General features: G+C 42.5%; 1 protein-coding gene across 4 annotated transcripts in view; it reads left to right on the top strand.

Annotated features, from left to right (window-relative positions):
* Positions 1 to 12,556, top strand: part of sobpa (sine oculis binding protein homolog (Drosophila) a) — a 44,248-nt gene that overhangs the window by 6,261 nt on the left and 25,431 nt on the right. For all 4 annotated transcript variants that reach the window (XM_061696281.1, XM_061696279.1, XM_061696278.1 and 1 more), the window contains exons 2-3: positions 3,018 to 3,138; positions 5,750 to 5,959. In XM_061696281.1, coding sequence (XP_061552265.1) covers positions 3,018 to 3,138; positions 5,750 to 5,959 — 331 coding nt within the window. The remainder of the gene's footprint in view (positions 1 to 3,017; positions 3,139 to 5,749; positions 5,960 to 12,556) is intronic.

Genomic DNA, 12,556 nt, shown 5'->3' with positions numbered 1-12,556 from the left:
AGCCCCACGTGGCCATCAAAGTTGCTTGTTGCTCATTGCACACACACGCATACCTAATTTTGTTATATTGCTGCCAAAAAACAAGATGCTGGGCCAGTGCCATGTTAGCCGTTGACTGACTGAGTTGTGATGGCTATCTTAGCTAGCTACGACCTTTGAAAAAATTCCTGTGCGTGTCGTTCAATTTTTGTTGGGCATCTTGAATGGTGACAAATGCTCTGCTTCCGTACAGGAATGAATCAATAAATAAAATGATTTTTTTTTTTTGCGCTATGTTCATGTGGATTTACGAGATGTAACATGACATCAAACAGAAGCGATGCATTTCAGTTTTTGAACGATCGGGGGGGATGTCACTTCTGTGGATGCTCCCGTGTTAGTGATCACAAAAGTAGCATCACTACTGAAAAGCTATTTGATGTTAAAAACTGAGAAATGCAATGAAACTTGTCACATCGATACTGCCCATGATCAATTAAAAGACTATTAGTGCAAAATGCAGTGTCACATAGACGGACGGGGCCTTTGACGGCAAGGGAGTGGAGAACACAAGTGCAGGGAGGCAAGGCAGGAGTCTCAAAAATGATCATTCCAAAACAAAGGCAAACTCGGATAGTGGAAAAAGCTAACTAAACAAAGTCCCAAAACTGATAAAGTAACACTGGAGTAAACCTAAAACTGGAAACAAGACGTGACGACAGATATAACTGGCAACTACGACATATGACAAATGACAATGGACTGACCGGGACTGAACGTAACCAGGGAACTAAGTGCACACAAATTGACGAACACCTGGACAAGACGAGTGGCTGGAGGGAGCCGATTGGTCGACACGAGGTAGAGGGTTGACGAGAACAGGTGGACACAATAACTAACTGAGCGCACAAGACATGCGCGACACGGGACACAGGGAAAACATGATACCAAACACAATCCAAACCAAAACATAGACCGTGATATGCAGTTTATGCTGTCATACTGGATTACCACGTTCCAGCTCTTTTGGCAGCAACAGTGAGATTGGCAATGTCTGCACGTTAAAAATAGTTACATACACAGTTCAGCTGCACGGCGGTGCAGAATGGTGGATCTGCGTGCCTTTTTATGAGGGAACCGTTTTGCTGTTCCCATATTCTAAATGTTCACATTTTAAATGCTTTCCACAATGATGTTCCTTTTCACACAGAATGTACATGAATGGGATGCTCCAATTTCATCTTCCCTTGAATTGGAATGTGGCTTACCTTCATGTCACATCCACCCATTGTCCAAGCCACCATTGTGGTATTTCATATCAATACAGATCAATAGCTACTGTCAGTGGTCATTAACAATGCCTGCTCAGCACTCAGTGACTCCTTGGCCTCGTTGAATTTGTTCTCTTTTATCTTATTCAACATGCTAAACAATCCACCCAATCTATACTATTGATACATTGTAGGTATTTGGAAAAACTGCAATGTCACTGCTTTCTGTTGAAGAGATCAGGTAAATAGTTTAGTATTTTTCAGGATTTTGGGGTGCCCTGCGGCCCTGTATCCCGCTAGACTAGATCAGCCCTTGCACTGAGTAGGAGCTGAATCCCATCTCCCCATAAAAAAACGAAACAAGAACAATCTGTTGTAAGTTGACTATTTTAAAAGCAGTTCTACTTGAGGGTCATTATTGTGATATGTTCACAAATCGGACCTTGACACAGAGCAGAATCATTTTTGTTTCTGAAACAGAATTATCTTTATTCAGCGTTATGAAAAGACATTTTTGCTACTGGAAGCGTACATGCTGCTGCCTTTCCTCGTTAGTGCTCCAATACTGAACCACTGATGGTGCCAAGCCCGGATACAAAAAAAAAAGGGTGGGGTGTATCAGGACGGGCACGCGGCGTAAAAACTTTCCCAAACAAATTAAGTGACTGGCTGCGGTGACCCCTGATGTGATAAGCCAAAAGTCACAACTACATGAAGAGATGGTTTGTTAGTTATTTTAGTTGGAAGTACTTTCTTTCTGTCTTTGAATATTTAGAAAAAACCTCAACATAAAAACAATCTATTATTATTATTAGTTGTAGTCATAGTAGTGATAGGGATGGTGGACACCCATGGGGGATGTGGGTGTTGCAGGCCCACCACTTTTTCAACAACCGCTCATTTTGATGCAAGCCCCCCCCCCCCCCCCCCTACCCCCCAGCACTGTTGTTCTTTTTAAATAGTGTTGCGGAAATGTCCAATGTTATTTTCGTAAAATGTCACAGGCCACTAAAAATGGACGGTAGGGCGCAAATGCCCCTTGGGCTGCAAGTTTGACACCACTGGTCAGTACTTTAACCACAGCTTGAAGGTTGTATTTAAAATCCAATTTTTGGTTTATGAAGGCAAAACCCACAAAATAACAGAACACAATTGTGCAAATACTGGAATTGTACGTTCCTGCATACTTGTGCTTTGGGCCAATAGGTTTGACAACTGTATTATTGCTTACTGGACGTTTTCACTTTAGTTTTGCCATTGATATCCTTTATATTTTTAAATAAAATTCGATACTATACTTGGCGGCGGCACGGTGGCCGACTGGTTATAGCGTCAGCCTCACAGTTCTGAGGATCCGGGTTCTATCCCCGGCCCCACCTGTGTGGAGTTTGCATGTTCTCCCCGTGTCTGCGTGGGTTTTCTCCGGGCACTCCGGTTTCCTCCCGCATCCCAAAAACATGCATTAATTGGAGACTCTAAATTGCCCATAGGCATGTTTGTTTCTATGTGCCCTGCGATTGGCTGGCAACCAGTTCAGGGTGTACGCCGCCTCCTGCCCGATGACAGCTGGGATAGGCTCCAGCACGCCCGCGACCCGAGTGAGGAGAAGCGGCTCAGAAAATGGATGGATGGATACTATAATTGGCTTAATTCTTTAATAAATGATTTTAAGTCATTGTAATTTCGGATATGGTGCTTTATATTTTGTAACACACCCCACAAACTGTCTAATTCTGTCACTGCTTTTCACCTTTTGTTTGTCTGCAGAGTTTTGCAGAGAACACCATGAACGAGCTGCTGGGGTGGTACGGCTACGACAAGGTGGAGCTGAGGGATTCAGACAACTTGGATATGGGCGAAACACCGCAGCACATTTCTGTCCTTAAAGGTGCTGGATACTAACAACTATGAGGGATGCGCATTTACTACATTAAAATGTACTGTAAATTACATTGGCGGGTCATACATTTGTTACCTGGGCCTTAATGAGGTCTCACTCGACTAAATTCAAATCTTAATACCACTACAATGCCATCATCTGGAGCAGTTCAAAATCAATATTTATCTAACAATGGGACAAAAACTTTAAAAATGAATAAAATACATCATACATCCCAGAAATGATGATTATTCAATATACTGTATTCATATGTGCAGATGGCTACAATTGTGTTTTGCTATTCGAATTCGGCCGTCGCAGTTTTTTCTCAGACCAAGTAATCGGAGGATGGAAAAATGCTGACGTCATCGAACGGAAGCAATGTTGCCCCACTGAGGTGAATTTGAAGTCTGATTCGTTAAAGAAACAGTCCCAATGCTAATTTTGTTCATCAGCAAGAAGTACCTTTTCCAATCTGGTGGAAGCACATTCAATTGTTCACCCTTGTTCTGCCTTGAGATACAAGAGACCCGACTTACGCGTTTTTACATACAAGTCATCATTTGGCTGATTTTTAGTTTTGACTTCCGTGCAAAAATGTGAGATTCAATCGCTATATGGTGGCAGTGAGCGAAACTCAACTCGCGTCACAGATAGTAAACAATTCTTCCAAAAAGGAGGCTTCAAGCTGTTTATTTCCACTTCCAATTGAAGTTGACTATCAAACTAAACATAAGACAAAGATAATTACATGTTGTGTATTAAAACAAACCACGTACCGTTGCTTTATAATAGTCGGTTTAGTTAACGCTGACAAAAAATGCAAAACGCAATAGACGGGCTAACGAGTAGCATCACAAAAAATAACAATATCAGAGATATCTTTATCCTCTGCGTAGAACTACTGATATTACTATGGCTTACTGAGATCAGTTGTGTCGTCTCCATGTATATCCGTATGTCTGTATTATACCGTCCCCAGGTGGCCACACGCGCATACCAGGAGTAGCACATTATCCATTGAATGGAAGCAAAAACTGTGGCATAAGCTGTTTAATCCTTTAAACTCTTATTTTGTCATGACAGTATGTTTGTATAGTGCTTTTTTTAATTGTTAAAACCCCATTCCAAAAATATTTGTAATTTGTTTGGTGCGAGGCTGGAATGGATGAATGGAATTTCCATTTATTTCGATAGGGAAAGATGATTAGAAATACAAGTATTTTCAGTTATGATCATGGTCACGAAACAAATTAAACTCGTATCTCAAGGAGCCACTGTACGCTGCTGGCAAAGATAGATGAGCAAAGATACATTATTTGTAAGAAATAAATGAGAATTGTCAGACCGATTGGGTGAAATTGGATCATTTATTGCGGCACACCTGCGACCCAAGTGAGGATAAGCGGTATGGAAAATCAATAGATGGTCAGCATTACTGATGTTGAACGCCTCGTGTGGATTTGATTGACATGGAAGTCAATCTTAACTCCTGCTAACAGCCAATACACTTCGGTGCAAAATAAAATCTTTAAATTAAAACAACATGAATCAACATAAACGACAAGCCCAAATCGTTTGTCGAATCATAATGTGTGGCGCGGGATGAAGTGGAGTTACTGCTGAAGTTAACATTTTAATGTATGGGGTAGTTTACAAAATCTGATCTACAACATAGTGTTAAACATCAACTGAAATAAAAACAGAATACATCCATTTTCTGAGTCGCTTCTCCTCACGAGCCTATCCCAGCTGTCATCGGGCAGGAGGCGGGGTACACCCTGAACTGGTTGCCAGCCAATCGCAGGGCTCATACAAATAAACAACCATTCGCACTCACATCCACACGTACAGGTAATTTGGAGTCTCCAATTCATGCATGTTTTTGGGATGTGGGAGGAAACCGGAGTGCCCGGAGAAAACCCACGCAGGCACGGGGAGAACATGCAAACTCCACACAGGCGGGGCCGGGGATTGAACCCCGGGTCCTCGGAACTGTGAGGCTGACGCTCTAACCAGTCGGCCACCGTGCCCCTTTTAATTTATTGATTAATTATCGTGACAGGCCTAGTAAAAAAAGTATTGTTCATGTTTACTAGCTCATGGATGACTCGCCAATTACACACAGATCTGGGGCCGCTATAAAAGTTTACATTTTAAAACACCAATGCTTTAGTAGTAGTAGTATGTATAATAGTTATCATGTTGTCAAAAAAGGGCATGGTCCACACAAGATAGAGATGGAGTTTGTTTTAAAAAAAAAAAAAAAGGACTTTGGACGTGAACATGATGAGCCTGTAGTAAAATGAAGCATTTAACTTTTTAAAATGTTGTCCTTTTTTGTGGTGTGAGCTGTCCTGTCGTATTTCACATTCCGTGATAGTCAGACAGAACAATGCAGTGTATTTTAAAAAGTACATGCCATTTATTCTCTGTTTAAGTTGCATTCAAAGCCAAAACCCACTGTCAGAAAACATAAACGATGTATTAATTCTGGCATGCACCGAACAGAAACGTTGCCCCGTAATTCACATTTTTTAGGTTCTTTGCTCTGTCGTGATAAAGGGTGCAGTGAGGGCTACAGCACCTCATCAGGTTTCCTTGTATTTCCATCACACAGAAAACTTGTTGCCAAAAATTCCAGCTTCAAGACAGAGCAGCGCAGTTTCTCTGGATGGAGCCAACAGATCCCAGTCTCTGCTAAACTCCAGAAATGGAGTGTCAGAGCACCCCACTATACACTCCACCTCTACAACCAGCACCAAGGAACATGGCAACCAGCCCATCACTGTCCCAGTGATACCCCCGCCACTGATCAAGCCCCCAACAGGTACCGACAGCTTTTCTTTTTTTTGTTTTTTTGGGGGTTTTTTTTTGCGCCTCTTTGATTTACACAACCACAGACATACAGTAAGACACACATGAATCTATAACGCTTATCGGAGTGGGGATCACATTGGCAAATCTCAAGCAATTCCCAGGTCATTTTGTCTTGGCCATGTCAAGTCACCAGTCATCTCCAAGTTAAGTCGCCAGTTATCTCAAAGTCAATTCAAGTCCTGTGATAAGTCACCTTAATAATGCTCTTGGAGCCATATTACAATATTTTGATTTGTTGTTGTTTCAATGACCGCCAGAATAGGGATAAAGATAAGCTCCAGGTTAATGAGTGGGAGCTGTGTGAATCCGGAAAGGTCTTCATAAAAAGACAAATCCAATAAGGTCAAATAGTTATATATTTAGACAATTTATCCCACCTGAATGCATGTACAACACCTCATCGTGTCTCAACTTAAGTCCTGAGTCTTTAACTCCCAAGTCTTTTCGTTTTTGTCAAGTCACAAGGCATCAAAACAGTGACTCGTGTTGAGTTCAAGTCAAAATGACTGAAGTAACTGCCAATTAACCAACTTAGAGTTCCAGCTGACCTAACTAGCATGTTTTGCGACTGTGGGAGGAAACTGGTGGACACAAAGAGAACCCACACAAACATAAAGGGAGCGTACAAACTCCACAACAAAAGGCTAATTAATGTCCTGTGTTACATCAACATTGACGGCCGTCCATCTTTTGGAATAGTTGCAAAAAAAGCTACAGGAAGTCAATGTAAAGAAAAAGCACTTTCAGTTACTCCTTAATAAACATGATGGGTTGAATTTAGAATTGTACAGCTTCAGGGCATTCGACTTCAGAGGTTCCATTGTACTCTACAGCAGTGTTCCCCAACCTTCTTTGCACCGCGTTTAGGGGTCGGCATTTTATTTTTATTTTTATTTTTTGGCCTCGCTTCTGCTTCCTCCTTCGCCGTTCGCGGTGCGTCCACGTCTGGTCGCGATGCAAGAGTGGGGGTCGGAGTTATTGTAGGCAGCCAGACCAGACTGCAGTTCCGTAGCTCCTCAATGAGAGTAGACTTTTAACTCCGTAAAAGTAGTTCTGCCTGTGTCGAGCCGCAACCTACGACTGTATCTGTAGCAGAGCGGAGTTGGTGCGTGAGAGTTAACTGTTTCGATAAACCCGTATTTGAAGTGGGACTCCTGATACAGTGTTGTTTCGTTCGCGAACGTTTCGTTCAAAAGAACAAATCTTTTCAGTTCATGTAATGAGCTGAATTAGTTTATGAAATGATTTCGTTCTTCGAGCTCTGCCGCCGTTAGCCAGCCCGCTCGGACCGGAAACAGAAGCGTTCGAGCCGGCTGGGACCGGAAACGGAAGCGTCGTTCTTTCTCTGCGGCCCGGTAACAAATAAATGCCTCACGGCCCGGTACCGGTCCGCGGACCGGTGGTTGGGGTCAACTGCTCTACAGCACCTGGAGACAATAAAAACGGTCAATTCAGCATTCAAACTGTCCGTGTTCCCACGGCAGGCAGCAGGGACAGGTCTCTAATGAGCTTGCTACCTGCTGTACACTTTGTTTTTCTCCACCTGCTCAAAGTGTCAATATTGCCCCATAATCTCTCCAAGGAAATGTCCGTGCTCTGCCACCAGACTGCGGCATCATTATCTCTTGCGTCTGCTGTTGCACAGGAGGTCGGTACGCCCTTTGGAAGGTACGAGCCGCGTTGGCATCGCCGAAGAGGAGTCCCCGCTGGCCCTGCCTTGGCAGGGGGGAAACAGATGGTGCGGTTCCACTTAAAGCCCGGTACCCGGCCGACATCCCCTTCGAACAGCTCTCCCCTCAACCCCCACTTATACGCTGAATTATTCATGTACCCCGAAAAATCTGACAAAGGCCCTTTTGAAGTGCAGGTACATATACATATATCAGGAAAGTCTGAATAATTGGGAGAGTGTAGCTCCCTCCTAATGCAGATGTGCATGTTTTGAGATGGCCTTGTTACGAGGTAACAGGCAGGTGTAGAAAATTGAATAACAGTCCACCTCAAAATGCGTCTTTCCACGAAAATGAAGACTATATTGTATTGTGAGTCCACGTGGGCCCTCAATCTTGTTCATTGCACAATATTCCCTTCATTTATTCCAAGCAATTTACACATACAGTCAATCTTGCTTTTCCTTTTTTTTTTTTAATTATGAGCAGTGGGTATTAGTCCAGAAATAGAACACAAAGACAGATCAAGACTCTGAGATTTAGATGAGGAAGAGAGGAGAAATATCAGCTTTGTACTTGGTGTCCATTGTCCTGTCTTAAGAGCTTGAGGGAGTGATTCTCTTAATTGTGAGTTAGTCTTCAACTTCGAATGGGATGGCCCAGTAGGTGCATTAATCCCAACAAGAGGTGAAAAGCCTGGCCAGCATATGATGAGGGGTTCAGCGGGGGCGAGAGACTAATGGCTGTGGGTTTTTTTTTTTTCTTCACACCCGCATAGTCATAATGTGAAAACTAGGAGTCACAGAGTGACTCTCAGAGGATCTCTCGTCACTTATCACAACAGCATCAGCACTAATAGCCTGCAGCTCATCACTGGTCACAGAGCCACATCTTAACACCAAAGAGGCTTTTCAGTGTCACTGAGGGTCTCTTCAAATGATTTGTTGTCCACACTAACCACATTGCACCACTGCTACATACATTTTAATGAGGGCGTTCAACATTTGTACGATTTTGAATAATATCGGAAGAAATTTGTATTTTCACTGGTTGCTCCATTCGGTATACCTGTACAATCGAATGAGATCCTCTACAATTTAGAGCTATTTTTTTTTTTAATAAATCTGTCTTTAACAAAGATAATATTGCTTGGTTTTGACTGCGACTGCCAGGGACCATTAATTTATATATATATAAATATATATATATATATATATATATATACACACACACACACACACACACACACAGTATTATAATATTTTACCCATCGTGCACTGAACAAAAATATAAACGCAACCTTTTTGTGAGGTGGACTTTCTTTTTCTACATGCAAAAAAAGGCCATTTCCCTCAAATATTACATCTGTGTTAGTGAGCATTTCTCCTTTGTCGAGTTAATCCATCCCACCTCACGGGTGTGGCATATCAAGATGCCGATTAGAGAGCCTGATTATTGCACAGGTGTGCCATAGGCTGGCCACAATAAAAGGCCACTCTGAAATGTGCAGTTTTATCACACAGCACAACGCAAGTTCTGAGGGAGCGTGCAATTGGCATGCTGACTGCAGCACTGTCCACCAGAGCTGTTGCCCGTGAATTGAATGTTCATTTCTCTACCATAAGCCGTCTCCAAAGGCGTTTCAGACAATTTGTTCGTACATCCAACCGGCCTGACACCCGCAGACCACGCGTAACCACACCAGCCCAGGACCTCCACATCCAGCATGTTTACCTCCAAGATCGTCTGAGACCAGCCACCCGGACAGCTGCTGCAACGATCGGTTTGCGTAACCAAATAGTTTCTGCACAAACTGTCAGAAACCGTCCCAGGGAAGCTCATCTGCACGCTCGTTGTCCTCATCGGGGTCTCGACCCGATTGCAGTTCGTCGGCGTAACCGACTTGAGTGGGCGAATGCTCACATTCGATGGCGTCTGGCACGTTGGAGAGGTGTTCTCTTCACAGAGGAATCCCGGTTTTCACTGAGCGGGGCAGATGGCACACAGCGTTTGTGGCGTCGCGCGGGTGGGCGGTTTGCTGATGGCAACGTCGTGGATCGAGTGGCCCATGGTGGCGGTGGGGTTATGGTATGGACAGGCGTATCTTATGGGCAACAAACACAGGTGCATTTTATTGATGGCATTATTGTGGCCAGCCTAAGGCACACCTGTGCAATAATCATGTTGATTCATCAACATCTTGATATTCCACACCTGTGAAGTGGGATGGATTATCTCGACAAATGAGAAATTCTCACTAACACGGATTTGGGAACAATATTTGAGGGAAATGGCCTTTTCTGTATGTAGAAAAAGGTTTAGATCTTTGTGTCCAGCTCACGAAAAATGGGAGCAAAAACAAAAGTGTTGCGTTTAGATTTTTGATCAGTATACATAATTAATGCCTGGTAGGTAAATGATCGTTACATATGCTCTTTTTGTTACATGCAGCAGCATAACATAATACAAAGGCACTCTATGGGGGGCAATTGAGAGGTGCAAGAGTGAGTGGCCTATAGACACACTCCTGTGCAGTTTGAGGCAGGTTCAGTACCTTGCAAGTGGGCACCTCAACAGTGTTCAAAGAAGACTGGCGTCTCTTTAGCAACCAGATTCTTCTTATGAACTGATCTTCTGGTGCCCGTGTGTTATTAGTGATGATCGTTATTTGTTCGTTAATAAATTAGCAGAATTATGCAAAGCTACAATCGATTTAAAGAGGGCTGATGTATGAGCCAAGGAAGCGCACGATACATTGGAGACAGATCTGCACTCATGTGTGGATCCGGGAATGGCATCTAGGACAGTCACACTTGCATTGGAGTAAAAGTGGCAATAACCCCCCGAGCTGAGGTAAAAAAATGAATAAATAAATACATAAATAAATAAAAAAAAGAAGCTTGCTGTGTGTAGCTGTTGGTGCCCATTTGTGCACACTGTCACCCTTTACAGGACTGGAGTGGAACAGTATTGCCCAACAGTGTGATTTTTCAGTCAGACAACTAATTGTGCGCATGTTTAATATCTAGCCACATACAATCAGTACTATTCAGATATGTTCGATGACTAAATCTCAAACAATGTCTGTTACCTTCGTGCATTGATTGCAGTTACTTCAAGATACTGTTTCCGAAACATCTTCATGCAACTGTTTTTTTGAGGGGTGCTCCATAGGCCAAGTAAGAATCAAGTCGGTTTGTGTCACTATGGCATGAATGGAACATCCCACCCATGAAATAAAATGGCACTGTCCATTTGTTAAGTATTACTTCAAGTACCATCGACCAAGAAGTAACCTGCTAACCGTCACATGGCACAGACAAACTGACAAAATGGAGGCAATTCACTTGTTTTTTTTTCCCTCCGAATTTGAGCTGCAGTCTTGAGGTTGAATTAAACAGTACAAAAGTCCAAGACCACAATTAGATCGGTTGCTTTAGTAACGCTGCAGTCTAATTAATATGCAGTGGGTACAGAAAGTATTCAGACCCACTTACGTTTTTCAGTCTTTGTTATATTGCAGCCATTTGCTAAAATCATTTCAGTCCCCCCCCCCCCCCCCCCCCCTCATAATGTACACACAGCACCCCATATTGAGAGAAAAAAACATAATTGTTGAAATTTTTGCAGATTTATTAAAAAAGAAAAACTGAAATATCACACCGTCATAAGTATTCAGACCCTTTCTTCAGTATTTAGTAGAAGCCCCCTTTTGAGCTAATACAGCCATGAGTCTTTTTTTCACACCTGGATTTGGGGATCCTCTGCCATTCCTCCTTGCAGATCCTCTCCAGTTCTGTCAGGTTGGATGGTGAACGTTGGTGGACACCCATTTTCAGGTCTCTCCAGAGATGTTCAGTTGGGTTTAAGTCAGAGATCTGGCTTGGTCATTCAAGAACAGTCACGGAGTTGTTCTGAAGCCACTCCTTCGTTATTTTTTTCCCTCCCTGTCAATATGGGATGCTGTGTGTACTACATGAGGAATGAGGAAAAAAATTCACTGAAATGATTTTAGCAACTGGCTGCAATATAACATTTTAAGGGGGTCTGAATATTTTCCATACCCACTGTACTTGACAACCAACCTTAAATTGGGAGATATGTTGCTTTATACATATGAGTTAATTTTGTTGCTGTCATGATGTTGCTCATTAACAGCTCACTAATATTAAATGAGCCTGTGCCAGAATTAAGCAAGTACAAGCCATGACTCTTCCTCCACTGAGCTTGTCTGTTGAGGATCAAAAGTAAAATCTTCCTTTCTAAAGGTTTAGCCTTTCCATCATTTTGGTTAAAGGTTAATCTTTGTCTCATCAGTTCATAAAACTTCCTTAATTTTTGAGAGTCACCTCAAATTCCAGTCCGGTCTTCTTATTTTTGTTGCTGTTTGCATCTTCTAGCGCAGGGATTCCCAACCTGTGTGCCATGAGAGATCATCGAGTGTGCCGAGGGAAATTATCCAATTTTATAAATTACAAATATATCTTGTTAGTCTATTTATGCCAGCAAAGAATCGTGACAAGCAGAACAATGAAATGCACTTCCATTAGATGGCAGAAGGTATAATAAAGCTGTGTATCCACCTGACGCCATTCATGCAACAAAATGAGTCAGGGCTTCCTGCGACTATATCACCTTTGTGTTCAATTCAATTCCGATTTCACAGTGAGAATGTCAATTTGTGGGAAAATTGAGATGAGATCATCATTTTGTCAGTATTTTTTTTTTTTTTGCGTTATACTGGGATATTTTTCTCATGTTAAATGGGTGCCTTGGCTCAGTAAAGGTTGGAAAACACTGCTCTTGTCTAACTTTATGACTGTTCACAAACTTCATTCCTGCCCTTCGGAGGATGTTGCTATTGTCACTAACAATTG

This window comes from Phycodurus eques, chromosome 14 (genome assembly GCF_024500275.1).
Source record: "Phycodurus eques isolate BA_2022a chromosome 14, UOR_Pequ_1.1, whole genome shotgun sequence".
NCBI lineage: Eukaryota > Metazoa > Chordata > Actinopteri > Syngnathiformes > Syngnathidae > Phycodurus > Phycodurus eques.
Note: the sequence above shows the minus strand (reverse complement) of the source record. Positions and strands in the feature narration are given on the sequence as shown.